Consider the following 23,425-nt stretch of genomic DNA (forward strand, 5'->3'; position numbering starts at 1 on the left):
ATGTCTGAGGTCATGCTTGTTTCTTTTAGACTTTTAGCTGTTATGTTGACCATGAAATGGATGCTAACAATTTCTTCTTTGACAGCATTGCAGAAATCCAGAAAGATGTGGAATATCGACTGCCATTCACTGTAAACAACTTGACAATTAATATTAACATGTAAGTAGAGTGAGCTGTGTCTATGCACATCTCGAAAATTGAAATTGTTCTAAAAGAAAAAAAAGCAGTAATAGAATATAAATGGCTTCCAGCACATAATTAATTTCAGGAACCATAACCTGGATTTGTATTAGTGGTTATAGTGATCTGAGTGAAACCGGTTCTGTACAAGATACAGATGTTCACCTGAGAGCAAAATCATGTTTTGCTGTGCTCAGTTCCTAAGATAGCTGTGTGATTTCAGTTGAAGGTAGCTAGGGTAAAATGCTTGAGGGTTTCTGATAACTTTGATTCCCTACCACTGAAAATAAACTGGATTGGTAACTTACTGGTCTGCTGTAACTCCAGACTCTTACCCTGGTGAAGCTTCTGGATTATAACTTAAGTGATTTATTGGAATATTTCCTGTGAATTTCCTTTGGGGGGATGCTTTTGGTCTGGCAAATATTGATAGTATTCTGTTTGCAAGTCTTTTATTACTTTGGCCTGCTGAGTTGGCCTGATATTCTTACAGGTTATGCTGCACTGTATTTGTAGTAATAACATTTGTAGTCAAAAACGTTCTTGTTATGCTGCAGCTTCTTTGTTGTACCTCAGTCGGTCAGAGCATGGTGCTCTTAAGTGCATGGTGCCTGTATGGGCCATGCACTTAAGAGCTGGACTCAGTGATCCTTGTGGGTCCCTTTCAACGCAGAATATTCTGTGATAATTGCTCCTTTATTATACTGCAATTTTGCCCAGTAAATGCTCTCTTCAGTTTTGTGGAAGTCTGGTATTCCAGTCTGTTGGACTTCTAATTTTGTAACTGAATAATGCTTTTGTGTGCTTCATTCATTGTAAACTTCTCCATAACTGTTCTCATAGGAAAGTTTATGTAATTAAAGTACTTTTTCTTTTCATAAGAAGCCTTCTTATGCAAACTTTATCACGGGATGTCACGGTAGTAATAATTATTCTTGTATTTGCAGTTTGCTTCCACCTCAATTTCCTCAGGAAAAGCCAGTCATCAGTGTTTTCCCACCTGTGAGACATCATTTAATGGACAAGCAGGGAGTATATGTGACCGGTCCATTAATAAGTAATGTATGTATAATTTGTAGCTTCACACAGATCTACTGTTAATAGCAATTTTAATAAATGTCACACTAGATTATTGTTAATCCTCCTGGTAAAAAAGATTAGTATAGATCCTAATCTCTTTCAAACTGTATTTAGGGGGCCTGAAAACAGAAATTCAGAAGTGTTCAGTATACTCCTAGTTATTCTTACTGATATCATTACTGACTTGAGTATTCCATATATCTAAAACTGTTTTAAGTTATGAAGGCTTAGAAAGTTACTAACACTTTTTTTTTGTTGTTATTATTAATTGCACAGTTCCTCCAACTACTTTCCAGTCTATTCCAAATAAAGGAGAGGGATGCTTTAAGATGGTTTTGTAACGTAGTTCTTTCTGGCCTAATCCTATTAGAATGGCATCAAGGTTTTAGCTCAAATATTCAGGATTTTAATATGCTGTTCTTCTTGTCAACAAGAATGTGCTAGTTTTTTGGAGTGAATTGAGGTTCTGACTCTGTCAGAATGCAGTTAATGCCTTTGTCTTCAGATATTTTTATTTTTTTTCCTCTTCTGTTATTTTCACAAATGTAACTTGGTAACTAAAGTGGGGTTTTTTGGTTGTTCAATAGAAACGTGGTACTTCATTGATTCTCCACTGATAATGGAACATACAAAAGACTTTTAGTTTCTGTTCAATTCTGGTGGCTTTATCACTTTATTTGGAGCCTATATATACACAATTTGCATTAACTGGTATGTCTGAAATAGCTTTCCAGCACTGTCACATGGGTATAATAAACAATGAAGTTCAGCACATTTTGGAACTCTTGGATTCCAGACATAATTTTTCTTCTTCATTGGGTTTTGTTTTGTGTTTTTACCAGTTTACAATGCATTCAGATCTTGGAAAAATTATTCAAAGTTTACTGGATGAGTTTTGGAAGAATCCTCCAGTTCTAGCTCCTAGCTCAACATCATTTCCATAGTAAGTTATCTATAAACATAATAAACGGAACTATGTCTATTAATTTTTTTAAGAGACTAAACCAATTATAAGGAGCGCAGGGACAGGAGTAATGTAATGGATATATTGGAAGAATTAGATTCCCTGTCCTTGCAAAATTTCATGTGCATGCTTGATGACCTGATTGTTTTGAGAAGGGACACTAGATTTCATCGGACTTACTGTATCAACATGCCTGATGTAACTTTATATCTGTTTTCTTGAAAAAGAAACTTTTACATTTTCATATGAAATCTGGAATTTGCCGTACCTCATGATCTGAGCAGTTGTGGTTTTTCATATTGTGTTCATAATCTCCCAGGCTTAGGGCAGTTTCTGTTGCACCATATGCAGCAGAAATTGTGTGATTTAAAGAATTGTATTAAGTACACAAAAGTGAACTGAGGTGTTCGAACTGCATCAGTACAATGGTAGTTCTCATGGTTTACAGTGATACACAGTTTAGATGCAGCTGCGGTTGTGAATTTTAAAAGAATCATTCATGTTATTTAGAAATAATTACATGTGTGTTGCCCAAGCTGTTAAATGCTATACCATAAATAAGAACTAATGTATGACATAGATGCTTTTCTCACAACTTTAGGATGGAAGCAATTTAAAATTATGCTCTCATAAATTTTTGAGAAGTAGTTTTCTCATAATTAAGAGTGTAAGTGTGTATTTGGCTGCTCTACAAGAGTGTGGATTAATGGAGTTCTATACTATATTGCAGTATAAGACAAAAAGACTATGTTGGAAGTAAATGAGAACAGAAAATACAAAGTTAGTTTATGGTCATTTGAAGATTCATTCTTACGTCCTATATGGGGTCTGGTAATTATAACTCAAATGATAAGAAACGTGCTTTAAGCAGTTGGTTGCTCATGGTTGTGGTTTTGTTTATTTTCAGCCTTTTCAACAAACCAGCTGGAATGCCTCCTTTTGCTCCTCAGGGGTTTCCATTTCTCCCTCCATATCCACCTCAAGAAACAAACAGAACAATGACAGCCATGCCCGTTTCTGAAGCAGTTTCTTCAAGCTACACTACAGACAAGCCTGCTGCTCCCTCCTATGGCTTGATTGCTGATCTGCCACTGCCTGTTCCGACAGCAGAAGCGGTGCTTCAGGTCTGTGTGCTGAGTTTTGCTGCTTAAGCTGTCAGACACTGGGTATAAGTTCCCTTGAGGACGCATAGGGCATTGCTGTAAAACTCAAGGAAGCACCTGAGTGACTGCACTTCATTGTTTTGCTAGTGCTAGGAAAACAAAACTGTCATTTTGGCTTTGATGAAAAGTTTTTTAGAACTTGAAGTCAAGAGCAACAAGTTTGTCTGAGTTTCAATGAAACTAGTGTTATGCTAAAGATCTTTGATTCTTAGGGGGTTTTGTCTTGGAGCTGCACTCCCTTGTAGTGCAGCTGTAGCTGTATCTCCAACCACAGAAAATGTTTTTTTCTCTCTTTCCTGCTCAGAGCCTATTAGGTGAGGGCAATGTGCAATCTCAAGCCTTTATATGTAGAGTTTTATCTTGCATGTTTATATTCAAGCTCCCTATTGCTGATGAACTCTGGAAGGAATTCTATTTTTAATAAAACTTTGTATCTAAATGTTTAGTCTTTAATCAAATCATGTTTATAGAAACAAGTTTTCTTAGGCTTGGAAGGCACTTTTCTGGCTTTGTAGAGTTTAAGTTTTCTACATTCTATGGAGACAACTGTTTTTTCCTTGTCTAAAACATTTCTTTTTTGAGGGATTATAGCTTTAAAAACCACATGAAAGAGATCAAAATGTCAATCTCCTTCTGTGTTCTCACTTCCTTGAGTTTTACGATTCCTGTGTATTTCCTCAGTCATCCAGCCGTTTTCAAATGAAGGACATGGCAAAACAGAATTATTTTCCTCCAAAACTGACTCGTGTTTTACGACATGCCACCCCAAACATCTTCAAGCATTTTGTTGCATTGGTTGAGTTGTCTTCTGTTCAGAAACAAGTGCTACTGCTTCTTACTGCTTTTCCTGCTTTTCTTGTTGCTGGCAAATATTCATCTTCAGTTTTTGATTAATCGGGTTAAATATAAAGAAATTGCTCTTCAAAAGCTTACTAAGCATTTCTAAACTTTGATTCAGGTTGGCCAGAACGGATTTACATACAAGATGCCTGATGTCCCTGATACCTTTCCAGAGCTCTCAGAACTAAGGTAAATTTTCAGAAGGTAGCTGAACTTTACATAGTTACTAAAAGGCAATTATTGCTGGTCTGTATCTGATTTTTGTCAGAAGTCTGTACACATCACTGAAAGGGTTTTGTAGAAATGATGAATAGGAGAACTACCATATACCAAAATATTGGAGCCAGAAAATAATCCAGCCTTGTATACAAATGTGCTGCTTTAGGGTTTTGTTGGCTGGAACAGTACTTGATTCAACACCAGGAAAAAGAGTATTTATTTTTTTGTTTTCTAGCTATCGGTGTTTTGCTGTTTTCTGAGGCCTTGCCAGGGGCGTAGTTTCTAGTAATTCAATGAGCTTAACTTTTGAAGGAGAAAATAGGACAGCTTGAGGCTGGTTCACAAAGTACATTCTCTTAAACTCCAAAGGACCGTAGTGCAAGGTAAACGGTGAACTGTTTTGTGGGCAGCTCAGCATGTTCAGGGGGGCCTGGGTGAGACAAATCCAGGTGGTAAGTGTGCCAGCTGTGCCAGTGCAAATCACTGCTACATGTAAATACTTTTTACACATACTACACAAATACTTTCATCACCTTGTCATTATTCAAACAAACTGTATTAGTTATTATTCCCAGCAGCTTGCTCGGATCTAATGAGACAGCTTCCTAGGTCAGTTATGTGGGGTAGAATAGGTTACAATTCACTATTAACTCCTTCAGATCTCACATCTTTCTGGTGGTGTCATAGTTAAGCAATTGAAAACTCTGTCCTCTCAACTGGGGTGGTTTTTTTCTTTTCTTTTGACACCTTCCAAAGAGCCTGTTTAGTTTAGCTGGACTGAGCTGTAAGTTCTAGCAGCATCCTTATTACATAACAGCAAGTTAAGATTTTTGCAGGGAAGTGTAATTTGTTTGTTCAAACAAAACATTTTAATCAGGCCTGGTCCTTTCATGAAGACTGGATTGAAATGCCGTAATTCTTCTGTTGGTAGCTGAGTTGAATGACAATGACATTGAAGCTGTTCTGAATAGTTCTGTTCGTATACGTGGTGAGGTTTTGGTAGCTGGGGGGCTTTTTGAGTGGCCTTTGTGAGAAAGCGTCGGGAGCTGCCCCTGTGCCAGGCACAGCTGGTTTGGCAGCAAACACACTGCAGGGTAGCTGTCTGTTAGTGAAGCAGGTACTGCCTCTGAAAACGTCTTAGAAAGAGCAGAGGCAGTGAGGATTGAGGGGAGGAATGGAAAAGCGTGATAGTCTGCAAATACCAAGGTCAGAGAAGAAGGGGGAGAAGGAGGTGCTCCAAGTGCCGGAGCAGTTACTTTTCTGCAGCCCACAGAAGTTTTGGAAAAGACCACAGTAGAACAGGTATTTTAAAAATGTACCCTGTAGCCATGAGACGATGTTGCTGATGTTGCTGGAGCAGTTATCCACACTGCAGTCCAGGAAAGACCCCATACTGGAGCAGGCAGATACATCCTGAAGGAAACTGCAGCCAGGTATTACCCAGACTGGAGTAGTCTCTCCTGCCCGGAACTGATTGCAATCTGTGGAGCAGGGGTAAAGTGTGAGAAGGAAGGAGAAGCAGAGATGAACTGTTAGGGACTGACTGCTAGACCTGCAATTCCCCCTTGCCCCAAGGAGCAGGAGGCAGGGGGAGGTAGTGTTGGGAATGAAGGAATGAACTTGAGCCTGAGGAAAAACGGAGCAAAGGGTTGTAGTTTTTGCCTTTCTTGCTCACCATCCAACTCTTACTGTAATTGACAATAAATTCAGTTAAATTTTTCCAAGTGTGTTTTGTGTGTGATTGTAATTGGTAAGTGGCCTCACTGTTTTTATCTCAACCCCTGAAATTTTCCTCCATAGCCTGTTGAGGAGGAGGACTGGGAGAGCAGCTGGGTGGGCATCTGGCAGCTGGACACAGTCAACCCACTATAGTAGCATTATGGGAAGTAAGGCTTGAAATGGGAGATACTTTCTAACATGCTGCTTTTTAAATTCGCTGCTGCGCATAGTAGAGCCCACAGTCCAGGAGAAATGGGAGAAGTAAGTTGTGGTCAAGTGTCGTATTCGTAAAGTCAAAAAAAAACCCCTTAAACTTTGGTAGAAATTAATTATTTTACATGTGGTTTTCTGTTAGATTTAAATCTACTTTCTTTCTGTTTGAATACAGTATATCACAGCTGACCAGTATGAATGAACAAGAGGAGGTGTTACTGGAACAGTTTGTGACTCTTCCACAACTGAAGCAAGTCATTACTGATAGAGATGAGTTAGTGAAAAGCATTGAAGAGTTGGCAAGTAAGCTGTCAAAATGTTAACATGTGTGACTGTGTTCTGTGAACTAAATCCTTTAAAAAAAAGTAGTAATGGTGATTTTATTTTCCAGAAAAAAACTTGTTGCTGGAGCCTAGTCTTGAGGCAAAAAGACAGATGGTGTTGGATAAAGTAAGTGAACAATAAAGTCATCTTGAGATATATTAGTGGTAATATCTAGGGTTTTTTCAAGGTGACAGTGTTCTTTTTCTTCTTCCTTCCAGTATGAGCAACTCACGCAAATGAAAGCAGCCTTTGAAAAAAAGATGCAAAGACAGCATGAACTTAGTGAGGTATAATTCCTATATGTCAACCTTTAAGAATATTTCGGTAAATCTGAACTTTTGATTTGCATCTTTAACCATTAAGAATATTCTTTTGGTTAAACTGATTTAATATGAAGTAGATTTAAGTATTTCATGCAGTATGAAAAAAATGGGATGATGTACCAAAAAGTTGAAAGCAAAACAATGGATTTTTTTGGCTGGGTTGTTGTTTTTTTTACTGCTACAATAGAAGCAAAGTTGGAAGAAAAGAGTGATGTTCATCTAGAGTTGTTTAGTACAATCCGGTCCAAACCAGTTTTAAGAATAGAATAATTTTTAAAGAAGACTTGTTCAATTAATGCTACTCATTTAACATAATGAGCTTGTAAAACTGTACCAGATGAAAGTGCTCAATAACTTCAGAAACATAAATTCTGCACTTCACTGGGCATGCTTACTTCGGGCAATATGTTGTATGTGCTGTCAAACCTTGCACATTCTACAGCACAAATAGGGTAAAGCTATTACTTCAGAAAGTATTAGGGGAGAATAATTTCTTGGTATGTTTACCAGGGTATTTATTAGAAGATGTAACTTATAATAAACCACTTTCTGCACTAAAATCTTCATAATTTGCAAGACTCATCACCTGAGAATGCAACAGTCCATTAAATTAGCATGCATAGTACCTGAATTTCAGAATGCCCACAAAATAACAAAAAAAACCCCCAAAAAGTTGCATGACAGCAAACCAAATGATTTCATAGATGATCTACATGTATTAGAGGTTTCCTCACTTGAAAATCAGAACAGTCGGACTCCTAATGCCTCCTTTGACTTTAAAGTGGGCAGAGGTAGTTGACATTGATAAACCTTCTATTTTTGGAAGAAACCACATAAGAACAGGACATAATATCCCACTGCTGTATTCTTTTTTCTAAGTTAGATTTGCTGATTCAATTTAATGATGGATAGGAGGCTGAGAGTTGAGGAGTAGCGGCTGAATTTTTCTGCTTTTTTTCCCATATATGCTATAGCTTCATGTATTGATGTTTGCTGTGCACTATGTGGTATCTCCTGCTCTCTTTCCTTCAATTTTCCAGTATTTTTACTTGTACCGTGAGTGAATTTTAGTCATCTTTTATTAGAGCAAACTCTCCATATTTTGGACAAGATTAATTTAACAGGAAATTTTTGATTACGTTCTGATTACATTTTACAGTACATAAGTAAAATATTTTTCATAGAGTAGATGAAGGTTAGGCCAAGCATCTAAAATCTATAAGTACCTTAATTTTGCAGTTCTGGCTCTGTACAGACTCCTACTGGATGTGAATCATGTCCTGATTAACTGCCCAGACATATTAGAGAAAAAATAATGACATTGTATGCAATAAACAGAAGGAAGGTTTGAGGTTCATAAGAACAGAAAAATTAGTATACTGGTTTAGATTAGCAGCCCATCTACTTCTTCAGTAGGTGCTTTTTGCTTTCCTGTCTTCTTCTCCACAATCATTTCAAGGGTATTTAAAAGCTGAACAGTAAGTGCTTTTTTACCTTTTTATACTTTTCAGGTTCACAACTGATTTTCAAAAGTAGATCCTATTTATTGAAGACACTTGAAATGTTAGTTCTACTCAGAAATCATGCACTTGAGAACTTGTCAGATTTCCAGGCTGGATGCTTTCTACAGTGTAGGGTAAAAGTTGAAAAACTTTATTCATTTGTGTGAATGACTGTGTATCAAGACCTAAACTAGCAACACTTTTCTCACACTGAAGCTTTTCTAGTTTAACAAGCTATGCTGTTTCTTGGAGATGGAGCTTCATCTGGTTACTTAGGCTTTTACGTAGTAAATAGTGCTCTATACACACGTTCCATATTTATATAGTCATTTATCTTCTTGGAAATGTAAGTTTTAATGGACAGATTAATATTACGTTGGACTTCTTATTTTCTTAGAGTTGCAGTCCAAGTGCTCTGCAGGCCAGACTTAAAGTAGCTGCTCATGAAGCTGAAGAGGAGTCTGACACTATTGCAGAAGACTTCTTGGAAGGCAAAACAGAGATAGATGACTTTCTTAGTAGTTTCATGGAAAAGAGAACGGTATGTAATATACAGATAGTTCTAATCCAAGACATGTACAACACACAGGGAATAAGTTTAGGCCTTTTTTTTCAAGAGTTTGAGCAGTCCTGTAATTCAGAACAGTGCTTTAGTGAGCTTTGACAGAAGGAAAAAATATCCTTAAATGGCTTCAGTCTATTTAGACTATAATCTGTATGCTAAAGGCACATATTTTTAAGACAGGAGTGCAAAGGTCTCCTGTGTTAGACCTTATTCATGTGTTGTTGCAGATATTTTTGTGCCAGTTTCTTCTATATCTTGGATAGATACAGGGGAAGATAGCCACATGCTAAATTTCAAATTTGGAATGTTGACATAAACTGACATGTTGCATTAAACAACCTTCCTACATTAAAACAATGTTTTATTTATGAAACTTCTTAAACAAATTCTGTTGATGGCTATCATCAAATAAGTAACTGAGGTTCAAAACCCACCATTCTTGCTCATGCTGTGACAAAACTTGCCGAGTAGTCTGCCTTTCTTTAAAGATGTCCAATAAATGCATTTTATTACATTGGAAACAATCCTCTTGTAAGCACTTTTGGATGGAATAATGTTATCAATATAGACTGTTTTTCAGCCCGAAGCTTGGAAGGGAGGTAGGTCAGGCGGGTTTTCTTTTTTTAAATAGCCTGTAAAGTAGCTAAATCATTAAGGAGAAACTGCTGTATGCATTATAAAAAATTGCATTTAGAATTCAGTCTTGTGTGTTTTGTTTCATAGCTCTGCCACTGCAGACGAGCCAAAGAGGAAAAACTTCAACAGGCAATAGCAATGCACAGCCAATTTCATGCTCCGCTATAGGTACACTTCATTTTTTAAACAATTTACCTTATTGTTACACACTTGGTAACGGCAAATGGATTTGTTACAGTGCTTAGTGTTCTAATAACACTTTCTGTGGAAATCAAGTATGTCCTGCATCTGTTGTTACTTGTATTTAAAACATAACTTCTGGAGAAACTAAGATATCTAATTATGGAAATTTGTCTTTACAGATTTCCTGCAAACTACACCTGCCAAGAGAACGAATGAAAAACCCAATAAAGCACACTTTTTAATAACTATTATTTGCAAATAAGCATTTCATCTTACCTGGTTGTATTTATAGAAGAGATTGTATACAGAGTTGGGATGGTTTTTGTACAAATTAGAATGTCTCTTTATATTCTCATTGTACTCAAGAATCCTTCTATTGCAATCTTTGCATTAATTTCTTGTATTTATTGTTCATAGTTACAATATTTAAGTTCCCTGCTGCTATACTCCATTATTCAGAGATTAAATATCTAAACATGTAATTTTGACTAGCTTTTTACATTTTTATAAAAACATAATTCATATCTTTTGTATTTTGAACTTTAACCATAGATTTGGCTTAATCTGTGGAAAACTTTAAGTGTTGATAGGACTTTGGAAACTAAAAAAGTTCTTAATGGAGATTGTCAGTGGATTCACAACCTGTTTTTTCTTGAAGCCAAATTAAAGAACAAGTTTTTTTTACTTCTAAGTAATAACAGAAAACTAAGTGTAGCTTGTATTGTGTTTTGGATAAGTAGATTGGGGATTAAGCAAAGGATGTGTTGGAAAAAATTATATTGGAATCAGAATAAATGATCTGTGCGTAGATTTGGTATGTTGCTTAGTAGCACTGATGCACTGATTTGCAAGAGTGGCTTGGTACCTACCACTAATTAAACACAATTTTCATCTAACAATTTCTTTTTTTTTTTTGTTGTTCATAAAGGAATAATAATCAGGTCACTTTCCTGTTTCTGTTCTATGCAATATAAATAGTTCATCATGCAAGGAACTCAGAAGTACTTTACAAAGACTAGTTCTGAAGTTCTTTGGAAAATAGCAATTATTTTTTCCTAATTTTAAGAAACAAAGAAACTAATTTGGTTGGAGTTGCATAGTGTCATATGGTAAGGCAAGTGATCGAATTTGAAAGTGAGACTTAATTCTGCACTGTAATCAATGAATCTTGCCTATGGTAAGATGACAGTCTTAGGATGGGGGTATATCTGGTGAAAATGGATAGGACCAAAAGCAATATTCTGTAGGAGAAAAATACAGCCCCTAAATACATGCATGTATTTTCTCTCTTGCTATTGCAAGAAGACACATTCTTTTTCTTAACCTTCTCAATGCATTAGTTTTCATGGAGACAGTAAAGAACAAAGGAGGAGGAGTAGAAGGAATTGTACTGTTGGGAGAGTTAAATAGGATTAGGTGCTGATTAAGTAATGTATCAGAAATCCTGCTTCTTTCTTGTCAGGAAGCAGTCTGGAGATAAACCTCTTAGCCGAGACTCTACCTCTATGTTACCTAGATAGGATCACAGAACATGGCAGGTTCAAGTCTCAAACTACAGCACAAGCACAGTCCAAACATGTACTTTTCCATGTCACTGATCTTCAGTCCTAAACTTGATACTCTTCCAGCAAAATGTGGTATTTCTTCTGAATGGAGAAAAGTGAGTAAGGAAAATCACGTAAGTGCAAGAAGTCTGTTCCACAGGTTAGTGGGTCTTCAGTCTCAGCCCTGCCATTCGTTACAGTTGTGTGGTTGTCCTAAGATGTTGCTTTTCAGGGTGAGTAAACTATTCACTGGTATTTTATAGGACTTATTTTAAAGCTGATCCAAATTCTGAGATTAGATATCCCAAGAAAATAGATCTGTGGTCCAAATCAAAGACACTTAGGTGTCTGAAAAAAAACCAACACTTTATAAGTGGAATGGTTAAGCAATAATTTTAGAGGACCTTATTCCAAAAAATGTGCTGTTTGTATTTTGACATAGCACTTCTGCTGATGTGCTAACTAAAGCCTTAGATTATGTAGGATTCAAGTGATTCTGAACTTGGGTTTATGAGTAGTGTGATTTCTGCAGCTGTGGAGAAGAGTTAGATGTACGTTACCACTGTTATCTTCTTGGCAAAATCCCGTCTATTTTTGTGCTGAGTTGTTGTTTCTGATCTCTTTCTGAGGATCTAAAGACTCAGGACTAAAGACAATTCTGTATGGAGCTGTTGTTGTTTCTTCCTTGTGAACAGAGAAAGGAATGGATGACCAGACATCTGGTGTTCTTGCTATATTGGGCTAGTATCTTCTTTATACATTTTATAACAGCATGGAAGGACAGGCTTCTGTTCTCATCTGCCAGGTATTATGGTGCTCTACTGTCACTGAACTCTTTAGCCAGGTCACCTTCAGGGGATTTACTAGTACAAGTTCTGGACACTTCAGCTTTTCCTCTTATGTCAGCTTTCCTCTTACTTTTATGAGCAAATTTCTAAATTGGGAACTTCTCCATGGAGTCCTTCTGGTGGTAATGGAGTAGAATCTACAAGAAAATGTCAGTGTTCAATATAAGTTCAGTGTTTGTTGTTCAGGGATTTGAAAGTTAAGTTCTCTCCCTTTCTGTTCTCTGATACCATTGTTCCTATTCTTTGGATTTTTTCCCTTATTTTTAGCCACTGCAGTCACAAACCCATCCTCTAGAAAAGAAGCACAGAAGTCTCTGTATTCAATGATGATGTATACTGGATTAGCTGCAGGAATCCTGTCACATCCAAGAATGTCCAGCCTGTTTCTGGTCTTTAAGGGCCAACCTGCTGCTGGTTGGGGTAGTTTTCGAGGGGATTTTTTTGTTGTTTTGTTTCTCTTTTCTTTTAGTCCTACACTGGTTGTGCCTTTCATGGTCTACTTTCACCAGAAGCCTAGGTAGAACACTGGTAACACTGTCAAAGTTAGGGTTTTTTGCTTCTAGCATGCTGGTAAGCTCACTGTTAAGCATATTCTTTACCTTATTTGGCCAAAACACGGAGTGTAGGTGTAAATCCAGCTTTAAGCAATTCCCCCCATAAAGTGTAAGAGAATGGCAGCTGCTGTTAGATGCATATTTTAAAGGTTTTTGAAATATGTCAAGTGAACTTTTAAGCAATCTGGAATAACAGGCTATGTACAATGACTTGTTTCTTGGGAGCCTTGCACAATGTCATGCTCAGGTGTTCTCCCAATGGGAAAGTCAACTCAGTGAACAAGAAATACAAGAGTTAGGAGATGGCTCATCTCTGATGTTGCAGTAGTTTGAGGGGGAGTGTACTTTCTGTGTTGTAACTGCTAATTGAGTCTGGGGTTTGCCTAATTTTAATACCTGATCTTACTGCTAGATCACAGAATCTAGCCACGTTGGAAGGGTCTACACTAGGTCATTCAGTCCAACCTCCCTGCTCAAGCAGGGTCATCCTAGAGCACAGGGCACAGGATTGTGTCCAGATGGTTCTTGAATATCTCCAGTGAGGGAGACTCCACAACCTCTCTGGGCAATCTGTTCCAGTGCTCAGTCACCCACGCAGTAAAGAACTTCCTCATATTCAGGTGGAACTTCCTGGGTGTCAGTCTCTGCCATTTGCCTCTTGTGGTATTGTTCAGCACCACCAAGAAAATCCTGGCTCCAACCTCTTGACACCCTTTCTTCAGATACTTATAGACATTGATGGGGTCCCCTCTCAGTCTTTGCCAGACTAAACAGTCCCAGCTCCCTCAGCCTATTCTCATTAAGTGAGGTGTTCCACTCATCTTTGTTGCCCTCTGCTGGACCCACTCCAGGAGTTCCATGTCTTCCTCGTACTGATGAACCCAGAACTATTCTTCCCCAGGTGCAGGACCCTGCATTTGCCTTTGTTGAATTTCAGAATATTCTCTGCCCATCCCTCCAGTCTGTTGAGATCCTTCTGAAGGGCTGCACAGCACTCTGGGATGTTGGCTGCTCCTTCCAGCTTTGTGTCATCAGTGAACTTGCTGAGGAGGCACTATGCCAGCCACCACCGCAGACAAGAGACTATGATAAAGTCAGTTCTAAGCAGTATGTTCTATAATTCTGTTGTTTGCTCTTGACATATTCTGGCAGCTTTGCCACTTAGGACCTGGACCAAATGTGGAAGTTAGAAATCTTACAGTTTTATACTTGTCCAAGTTCTAACTACTTCTTTCAAAGACTAGGATAAATCTTTATAAAATAGAGATTTAAGAGACCTTCAGGTAAAACTCAGAACTCTGTCAACAAAGTCAGCTATCACAGCCTTAATTATTCTGAACAGTAAGTACTGTAATGTCTTAAACCTACAAATAAAGGGTTTCGGATTTTAATATATCTTGTAGTTGTCTAACTTACAGTTGGGTACTGCAGGACTTTTTGAGTGGATACAGAATTGTGTTGGAAGTGGATGCAGTACAATACTCAAGGACAAACTTTATGTTCATGTGCAGTGGTTTGCTTTCCTGTTTAACCATTTCAACAGCAGTAATTCTTGGATCTGCCTTCACTAGAATGGGCTTTAAAAACCTGTATTGCATCTCTGGCTTACGTAAATGCCTTGTTTTAGTCAGATATCTTGTAGACATGACACTTCTATGCAGTAATAAGCTATGAAGAGAGCCTATATTTAAATAATAAGGGAATACCTCAACATAAAGAACTGTGTTCTTTAGTCTTCCGAAAGGGAATAAATTCATCTGAATAACCTTAGCAACAGACTTAGTTCCTTGCCTGAATTCAGTCATGATTCTGGTGGACCTATAAGGTTTCTTTAGCTTCTTTACAGAATGATTTATGTTTAAAAATGAGTACATTTTATTTTAAGACTTAACATGATTTGATTTGCTGGTTTCAGGTGCTTTACTGGCAATTTGAATAATATAAGTAAATTTAAATGTTTATTTTATCTTCTTATCACTGCAGTCTGGCACCTCTCTGAATTCAGGGTCTGCAGTACACTTGGCTTTAGATCTTCGGCATATTTTTCATGTGTCTTAGTACTGCCAAAAGTTGACCTTATGACCATAAACTCACCCAGCACATGTTCCTCCCTTCCCAAATGAATTGTCAGTGACCTACCTGTCCTCGGAGGATTTTTCAGTCACTGTGATGATGACTTGTCTCTGCACTGTTACAGAGTGTAAGGGTGACCAGCTGACTTAAAAGCTGCACTCAGCCTTCAGCCTGCACCCAGAAGCAGCCCCTGGCCTTGGCTCTGTTTGTGATCTACTTGAGAACTCTTGTGTGCAGATCAGGGCAGTGTCCATATAAAAGCATCAAGTTAGCTGGTCAACAGTGATGACACTCTTATCTTCATTGCAAAGGCTATCCCCGCTTTGTTGCTGGGGTTTAATTGTTACTGGTTTGTGTCATTAAACATCTTTCCTGCTGTTAACCTGTGCCCTGGCTTGCCTCTGTCTTCAAAGAACATGGTTCCCTACCTTACTTGCTGATTTTACAAAGAGCTTTCCTTCCCTGCCTTCTTCCTTTTACTTTTTGTTTTTCTCTTTTTATTTTTTAATGATACCATGTTGTTGTGCCCTCCAACTACTTAATTTTATTTCTTAGCTTTTTAGAATCCATTACCAGTTTATCACATTTGTGTCTTGTCTAGAGTTACCAATAAAAGCAGCTGGCAAATAGTTTTCCTTCTCTGCTTCAGATGGTGATCTTCTATAAAGAAGACTTCAGCTGTTTGATCCCATCGCCTTCAGTGTCCCTTAGGCGCACATTTTCATACTAAAGAGCAGCCTTTCCAGCAATTCAGTTACATTCATCTGTGTCCTGTTTCAAATTACAGTGGGCTTATTGCAGTGGGCCAAATTTGCAAAGATTTGCAGCAAGGCTACAAGAAACCAATGTAGTTAATAGTGAAGTCTTTTCATCTTTTTTTTTGCATTGCCTAAAAAGAAAGAAATACAGGGGTATAACATTGTCCCGTATAATTAACACAATTGACAAGATTCTCCATTTTCTTAGTTACCAGTTGTAGATTATTCTACAACTGAAACTACTGGATTCAAGTGTCAGAGTAGGGAAGATACAAGAATCCCTTAATGTCAATGACAAAGTGAATCTAGAGTAAATGAAGAACTCTATTACAAAAATTGGGAAAGCAAACCTCTGTTTCATTCTCTGGCGTGAAATAACATTACATAACACCTAAGTGTTTATTTGAAGGTGTTTCTCATTAACCTGATAATGCCACAAATACATGCAGTACAATGAAAGCAGTAGTAGTTAATGCAAAATTCCAAGGACTGAAAGACACATCACAGAGGGCTGCTAAGTGAAGGCTTAATAAAGAAACTGTTAATATGTTAATATTTTAGTGTAAAGCTAGTTACAAGGAGTTGCATAAGCAACACAAAGACAGTGCTTTGAATCTGTATATCTTGCTCTTCTGAATTTATTTCTAGACATGTCTAGTAGAACACAGTATCATCGTATACAATTTTACATTTTAAACATGTACAATAACATTGCCCATTTTCAAACTGATTTTTAGGCAGAATATTTGTGTGTTTTGTTTTCATTGCTGACTTTGCAGCATATTTCTTTAGTTTGAGAAAATCCATTCAAAGTTTCCTTTAATGCCATGAAGTTTGCAGGCTATGTTTAAAATACAAAACATTTTTTAAAGTGCAGTTAAAATCAGGGCTTTCATTTATTAAAAATTCATAAAGATTAAAAACCAGAAGGATAGATTCTCAACGGAATATAATTTGTAGTTGTATTTATTTGAATTGAGCAATAGTGAGTTATCAAATTGAGGATCTGGCCTTTCCAATATAATGTTAAGAGAAACTTTGCTGTTAAGAATTATTTGTTCAAAGACAGCAGCTCCCTTTAGAAGATAGTAATAATACTGAAGTTTACCAGTTCACTTTTAATAACGTTCACAGAACAAAATGAAAAGCCATTTCAGAAAAGCACACTGAATAATAAAATCTAAGGATTCTAAATTGAGGTATATAATACAGTTCTGCCTGTAAGTCTGTACTTGAAGGAGTAGTGTGAAATGCAATCAAAGTAAACTTATATTACTACTGCTTTGTTCTACTAGAGTTCAGTGCTGCATTGTCTCCAAGCAGGTAAAAGCAGCCATATGATTATATTTTTAACTGCTGGCTTTAACTAAAATTAAAAAAAACAAACAAACAAAACCAACAACAACAACAAAAAAACAAACCTGAGTGAGTTCTAGCCTAATATGGCTACCTTTTTAGTGAGTTTCAAGACATTCCACATTTTGAACATTTTTCAGTTGTTTACTTCTGAACTGCTGATTACGAAAACTATTGCTCCTATTTTTAAAAATACGAGAGTTCTTAAATGAGATTAAACTTTCTGATGAATGGTGCTTCAGTCCTTTTCTTAAATTAGTATTGCCATGCTCTGTTCAGGTTGGCAAATACTAAAAGGGAAATTTTGTGTGAGGATAAAAAACACCAGTTGGTTGTTTATTCTGAACAACAAAATTTGGAAGAAATATTCTTTATAACAGTTCCTTTATGGACATAGCTTTCCTTTACTTACAAATTCAGAGTGATGTTTTCATGAGTGATTTCTGTAAGTGATTTTATATTCCCTTGTCTCTCCACTGTATCTGTACCTCACTCCCACTCAAACATTTTCAAGTAGGAATCAAAATAGGCTGAAGAATTTGGGATTTTGTCACCTTTAAAATTTTACCTTTATATCTTATGTAGGTGGTTTGGAACAAGGGTAAGACAGAAACAAACTTGGTAACAAAACATAAAGAGGCAAGAGTAAACGGCCTCATGTACCTTTTGCTACAAAGGGGTGTTTTAGCAAAAAGGCTGTGTGAGTATTGTTATATTCTTTGAAGTTTTGGTCACAGAAACTACTGAACTCAACATTGGTTGAGAATTGAGTACAAATGGGATGCATTCAGATGCAGCAGCAGCAACTGCTTAGTAATGGATTTTTTTCAGGATCAAAGCTTCATTTGTTCCCTGAGGCAGTGTGTCCGTTTGTTAGTTTTTACTTTGCTGTAAAGGATTTTAGTAGGAGAATATGCAAAATAATTGTTCAAACCTCTTGTGAAGAAAAAAGCAAAGAATATAGGTAATATGTCTGAAGGCAAAGGAGCTCTACAAAAATAAGTTTTGACTGCTTCACCAGTAAGGCTAGCACTAGTGTATCTTCCGCCTTGTGTAAGAGAGTACTTTGGAATTTCACATCTTATGAAAAGAACTATTATCTTGTCAAATAAATAATTATGGAAATGTACAAAGTAAGGAATAATTATGTACAGCATTGATAAAACAATCACATTGGCTCAATGAAATATAACAGCAGATAGTACCTTTTTTTAGCATTATGTCTTAAAATTAATAATATCTTGTTCTGCTTAGATCTTTACTTACACAATTGCACAGTTCCCTTTCTTTGGATTATTTCTTTAGGCCACAGACCACTTCCATTCTTAATCTGATGACAAGATGTCATTCCAGACTGTAAGACTCAACTTCATCTGGATCCTTGCTGCTGTGAAGGTATTTCAGCCCGCCAGAAATACGGCCTCATCAGAGTCCTTGCCACTGTCTTCACTAGGCAAGCAGCCACCCCCACTTGGAGACCTACAGCTTAAGTCCTCCACACCAGACTCCTGATCACTGTTGGCTGAGAGGTCAGGATCAGAGCTTTTCAGGTTGTCCTGTGTCAAAATCAGGGCAGAATCTTCTTCATCCCCTTGTGAAGGGCTCCGGGAGGAGAATGATTTCAGATCATTGCTATACTCTTGGGGAGTGTTAGCTAAGCTGTTGTTGGAAGTATACAGTCCAGTCTGTTTGCTTCGGTCTTGTTGCTTACTCTTGACTTTATTATCACCTGACTGTGATTTCTGAAGATTGGCCAATCTCTAAAATAAAGGAAACGGTATATATATGACATGGACACATTTAGGGCCCAGAAATCCTCTTATATGTCCTTGCATTTTTTTCTTTTTAAATAAGTTTTCAGAGCTCAACCCACCCTTGAAAACTGCCTATTTGCATTTATGGAGTATGAGAAATGCACAATTTATCACAAAGCAATGCTGAACTACAGCATTCGTCTGAACTATAATTCCTTCTGAGTTACAGAAGGATTAAACTTACTTTCAGTAGTACTTGTGCACCAACACAGGTAAAATTTTATCCTTAAAGAAGGGAGTCCACTTTTGTGTCTTAAATGCAAAACATTAACAGTAATTTATCTGAGAACAAAGATGATGGCTGAACATCCTCATTCCAGAACAGGATGTAGCGTGTAGGGGACTCCACAGCATATGGAATTGGGTTTCATTTATCGTCAGTTACCAAGTCTGGGGTATCAAGCTCAACTGTTTCTTACCTCTTGTAAGACTTTCAGCTCTTCTTCCAGCTGCTGAGTTTCTTCCTTCACTGCCATCAGATAATCAGTAACTGACTGTCGAGGATGCAGCCCCTTTTCAAAGCGGTTGTACATACCACTCCAGAACCTGAAATTGATGGGCAGGTCAGGAATTTTCCCATTTGGTGAAGTAGCCTCACAAGACTTAAATGCACACTCTTTTTTTCTCTTTTTTTTTTTCCCCCCAGACACGTATTGTCCTAAATGATCTATCCATGCTTATTCATCATTAGAGTGCATACACAGAAGTTCACAGACAATATTTAGCAAGATTCATGGTTCGTTTGCATTTGCTCTGTCCTGAAGGTGTAACTCTGTGGACATAGGCAGCTCAAACTGATTCTGATTCACAGTAGAAAGAAAGGTGAATGTAGCTTAGATCACATGACTGAGAAAGGTTCACTGAATGCAAAATTTTGCGGGTTTTTTTTGGTATTATTTTCTTGTTCTACACTATGGGCTTTAGAGCAATCGTACCTATAAAATAGCCCAGGATAGAGACAGTTTTTCATATTCCTAGTTCTCAATTGTTGTTAAACTTCCCATGAAGTCAACTTTGAAATTCTGTATTATTCTAGTGCTCCTCCTGCCTTCTTGGCAATATGGCCACAGGCAGGCCCTGAGTGTGTAGCCAGTTCCACCGGCCAGGTTTACCAGCCGAGCCCTGCTGTGAGCTGCAGCTGTCTGGCCAAGTAGCTAACAGATATTTTTGGAGCACGTGCATGCTGCTTATTGGCTTATTACTCCTCTCCCAGTAGTATACTATTTAAATCACATTCCCCCTTAACGTTTATCATCTGATAACTCATGCTTGGAAATCTTTACGCATCCAAGTAATTCAATTAAAATCAACAGGATTACTTCTCCATTGGAGGATCTGCTGTATCAGTACTTTTATAAATCCCACTGTCCCAAAGAATACAATTAATGACTATTTTTTTTTTGTTCTAAAGTAGATGTGACCTGGTATAGTGGACATGAAAGAGTTCAATTTCTGTAATTTAGGATTTTTATTGACTTTTTAACAGGTGCTATTGCTTGCAACTGGAAAACAAACTGATCAGCTTTACTTAAATCACAGTTTTCATTAATTTCTATTCAAGTTCTCCTGAAGTTTGTTAAGACCAATGGCACAAGTAAGTAAGTCAGAATGTCAGTAGTAACATTTCTAAAGTGATGACATTTTGTTACATTTTAAAAAAATACCGGGTAAAACTTAACTTTGTTTTACCTGATACAACAACATGGGAAAAATCTGCTATTTTTTCACTAAACACTTGTTTTAGCAATGAAATCATATAATTTCTTGAAAAGATCCTTATTTTTGACACCAATTTGTCACCAAATTTGACACCAATTTTGATTCAAATTAACATCACAAAATCTTGGAATGGAAGAAGTTAAAGGAACTATAAATTTAGAAACAACTGATGAGAACAGAACTGAAAGAGGCAGTTCTCAGTGGAAGAAGTGAGTAACCATGAAATTAGGACACACAACTATCAATATACCTTTAATCTTAAGCTTCTTTTCAGACTAATACTCTTGTGGAATGGTGCAGAGGTGTTGGCTGACTGAGCACACAAGGAACAAACACACTGCATCTGAGACTGAATTTACTCAATATAAACTGCCTCATAGAACAAGAAATTCTTATATACAAAGGCATCTGTTCTCTACTAATACATCTTACAACTCCCAATAGCAAGTGACACTACTTACTTGTACAAGAAGTTGCATGGAGCGATCTGTGGGTACAGGGTCCCTTGGGTTTGACTGTGGTCTGACCTGTATAAAGGATTCAAGTAATCGGCACGATTTTTCCACAAGTGAGCCCACAATGAATACGTTCTTTCTTTGATTCTGAAAAACAATACATTAAATAAAAATATATTAAAGCCTCTGTTACAGTTCAGGGATAGCTGAAGCTTAGATGCAGCATTCTAGTCCTCTGTACTCCCAGTTTACAATTGGCTTCCTTAACAGAATTAGACTTAAGTTACAAGCATAGAGAAACAGAGACTCATATTCCCTTGTTGGTCACTAAAAGCAAAATCCAATCCATTTCCCATAAAGTGAAAGCAGCTGGAGCAAGTAGGTGGAGAGACTGGTTCCTTTGTGAGGTGGAGAGGATCACTTCCATAAAGTGAGCTTTCAGACTGCTCTCTGCACAAAAGGATCCCCACATTTAAAAGCACTCAGCTCCCGCTGAGCTGCAATTTCTTATACAGTTAGATCTTGGGATGTGGTGGGTGATCTGTGAAGGTTTTGATTTTAAATGGACTGTGGCACGGTGGCTGCTCTGCATTTAAGCAGTGAAAAGGACCAAATGGCAGCAGCCAGCAGTAACCAGCACCTTCCTCTCATTGCTACTGCTGACATGAGCAGGGTGCTTGAGAAAAGCAATGGATATCATCATGTATCAAGGACCCAGGGCCTCGGGAAGCAGATATGATCATAAGCGCTGCCAGGAATGATGATGCTGTCTTTGTTTGGGCCTCAGGGCAGGTAGATTAATTCATAATTGCTTTGGGGCCAGACAGCAGAAGGACAGTTTGCTGACTCAGTCCTAGGGAGGGCTACCAGACAAAAAGACAATAAGGAAGTACTACCTAAGAGAGCAGGACTAGAATGTCCTGACATGAGATCCAAAGACAGGTTAAAACACAGAGGAGCAGTAACTCTTAAACTGAGAACTTAACTAGAGTTATTGTCATTTTATACTAGTTACAGAGCCAGCTTGCCTTGTATTTTGTCAGGGCTGCAGTAAAGGTAGGCCCACATGGCTGAAGGCATAATGCTTGTCAATTTTCACTAATCCCTGTCACACACACCATGGATTATGCTCCCAGCAGAGCTACACTGCAGAGGATCTTTTTTTTTTGTATTAATCTGTGTTGCCAGAAGACAACAGGCACCCTGTGCCTTATGAAACACATACATACAGACTGGAGAATGTCTGATTCCTCAATACACCACCAGCCACAGACCCCATGCATAAATATGCTACTAAAGAAAACATTTTCATACTTCAGCTCTCGTCTCTCCTTCTGGCTGTTACACAGGAAATTCCCAAACTGGCAAGAATAGATATGATGCTGTATGTGGATGAGGAATCTCTCATTGAATTCAAAAGCACAAGGAAACTGTTCCATTAACTGCCAAATACATTCGATGAACTGGTCAATAACAGGCGATATCTCCTTTGGATCTCCATCTAAATTGCCATACCTGAAACAAGATACATTAAAAAAAAACTGAATTCCTGTAGGAAAACTGAATTAGCTCTAAGGAAAACAAACCCCTCACTTCTAGTATGCAAGTTACATCATAGGCATTCATTTCTAAAATCTCAACTACTACTATATTTTTACTTACAAAAATGATGCAAGAATCATGAATTAGAATGGAGGCAGAATTGCAAACAAACAAAAAAACCCTTGTATTGGGTGTCTTGTTACCTTACAGCTACAAAAGGCTGGCTGCTGCATAGCCATGTTTTAATGCTATCAATATAAATTGTACCACAGTAATACAGGTTAGCAAAAGAATGCCTGCAACAACTTCATGACAAAAGTGTGCCTGAAGACAGTCTCTTAATAGTAGATTATTCCCCAAACCAGAAAAGTGAGCAGGAGAGCTACATTATAACCTCAGCAGAAAACAGGTTAAAGCTGCCCTCTCTTGGTGAAATTTCTAGGAAGTGGGAAATGTTTACATGCTACTGTGACTGTCAAGTAAACACTTTCTGTGTATAAAAATGCCTCTTGGAACCACTTGCAATGAAGAAAAGGAGCTTGAAAATACAAAACACATAGAAGTAAAAAATGTTTTTTAAGTCTACATAATAGGAAGAAGCATTTTCAATGAATTATTCTGCTGGGAGTGGGGTACACATGCCAACAGAGTGGAATTTCATAAAAATTTCATTAAAATTTCATAAACATCTAAAATTGAAACTTCTAATTCTGATACTATTATCAAAGAGAATATAGCAGTATTGCACAGCAAACCAAAGCTATCAGTGGTTATTGCATTTCATAACACCTTTTACCACTGATAAGCATAAATAACTGACAGTATCATATTAAATGTAGTATTTCCTGCT

The 23,425-nt window shown here is 37.5% G+C and overlaps 2 protein-coding genes across 4 annotated transcripts in view; one reads left to right on the forward strand and one right to left on the reverse strand.

Annotated features, from left to right (window-relative positions):
• VPS37A (VPS37A, ESCRT-I subunit) lies at nucleotides 1-18,433 on the forward strand. Of its 3 annotated transcripts, none has more exons than XM_017744409.1 (11): nucleotides 42-160; nucleotides 1,129-1,243; nucleotides 2,104-2,204; nucleotides 3,133-3,349; nucleotides 4,347-4,417; nucleotides 6,555-6,682; nucleotides 6,771-6,829; nucleotides 6,922-6,990; nucleotides 8,926-9,069; nucleotides 9,817-9,897; nucleotides 18,351-18,433. In XM_017744409.1, the coding sequence occupies exons 1-10, from the start codon at nucleotides 57-59 to the stop codon at nucleotides 9,895-9,897; spliced, it is 1,089 nt and encodes a 362-aa protein (XP_017599898.1). In that variant the 5' UTR covers nucleotides 42-56; the 3' UTR covers nucleotides 18,351-18,433. The 3 variants fall into 3 exon arrangements, with proteins under 3 accessions (XP_017599899.1, XP_017599898.1, XP_017599897.1); XM_017744408.1 differs by lacking the exon at nucleotides 18,351-18,433 and adding an exon at nucleotides 10,092-10,808; XM_017744410.1 differs by lacking the exons at nucleotides 8,926-9,069; nucleotides 9,817-9,897; nucleotides 18,351-18,433 and adding an exon at nucleotides 8,538-8,911 and having other exon boundaries at nucleotides 1-160.
• Nucleotides 16,026-23,425, reverse strand: part of MTMR7 (myotubularin related protein 7) — a 35,065-nt gene continuing 27,665 nt past the window's right edge. Inside the window, 4 exon segments of the mRNA XM_017744407.1 lie at nucleotides 16,026-18,805; nucleotides 19,279-19,405; nucleotides 21,040-21,180; nucleotides 22,348-22,548. Of these exon segments, the coding sequence (XP_017599896.1) occupies nucleotides 18,446-18,805; nucleotides 19,279-19,405; nucleotides 21,040-21,180; nucleotides 22,348-22,548 (829 nt within the window). The 3' untranslated portion in view covers nucleotides 16,026-18,445.

The sequence above is a fragment of the Corvus brachyrhynchos genome, unplaced genomic scaffold, assembly GCF_000691975.1.
Source record: "Corvus brachyrhynchos isolate BGI_N302 unplaced genomic scaffold, ASM69197v1 scaffold17, whole genome shotgun sequence".
Lineage (NCBI taxonomy): Eukaryota > Metazoa > Chordata > Aves > Passeriformes > Corvidae > Corvus > Corvus brachyrhynchos.

What these genes read in the sequence shown, in the direction of transcription:
- VPS37A (XM_017744409.1), top strand. Translation starts at nt 57, where the DNA reads ATGGATGCTAACAATTTCTTCTTTGACAGCATTGCAGAAATCCAGAAA. An exon ending in CAGCAGAAGCGGTGCTTCAG is followed by an intron (nt 3,350 to 4,346) that starts GTCTGTGTGCTG and finishes ACTTTGATTCAG; the next exon opens with GTTGGCCAGAACGGATTTAC. An exon ending in CCAGAGCTCTCAGAACTAAG is followed by an intron (nt 4,418 to 6,554) that starts GTAAATTTTCAG and finishes GTTTGAATACAG; the next exon opens with TATATCACAGCTGACCAGTA.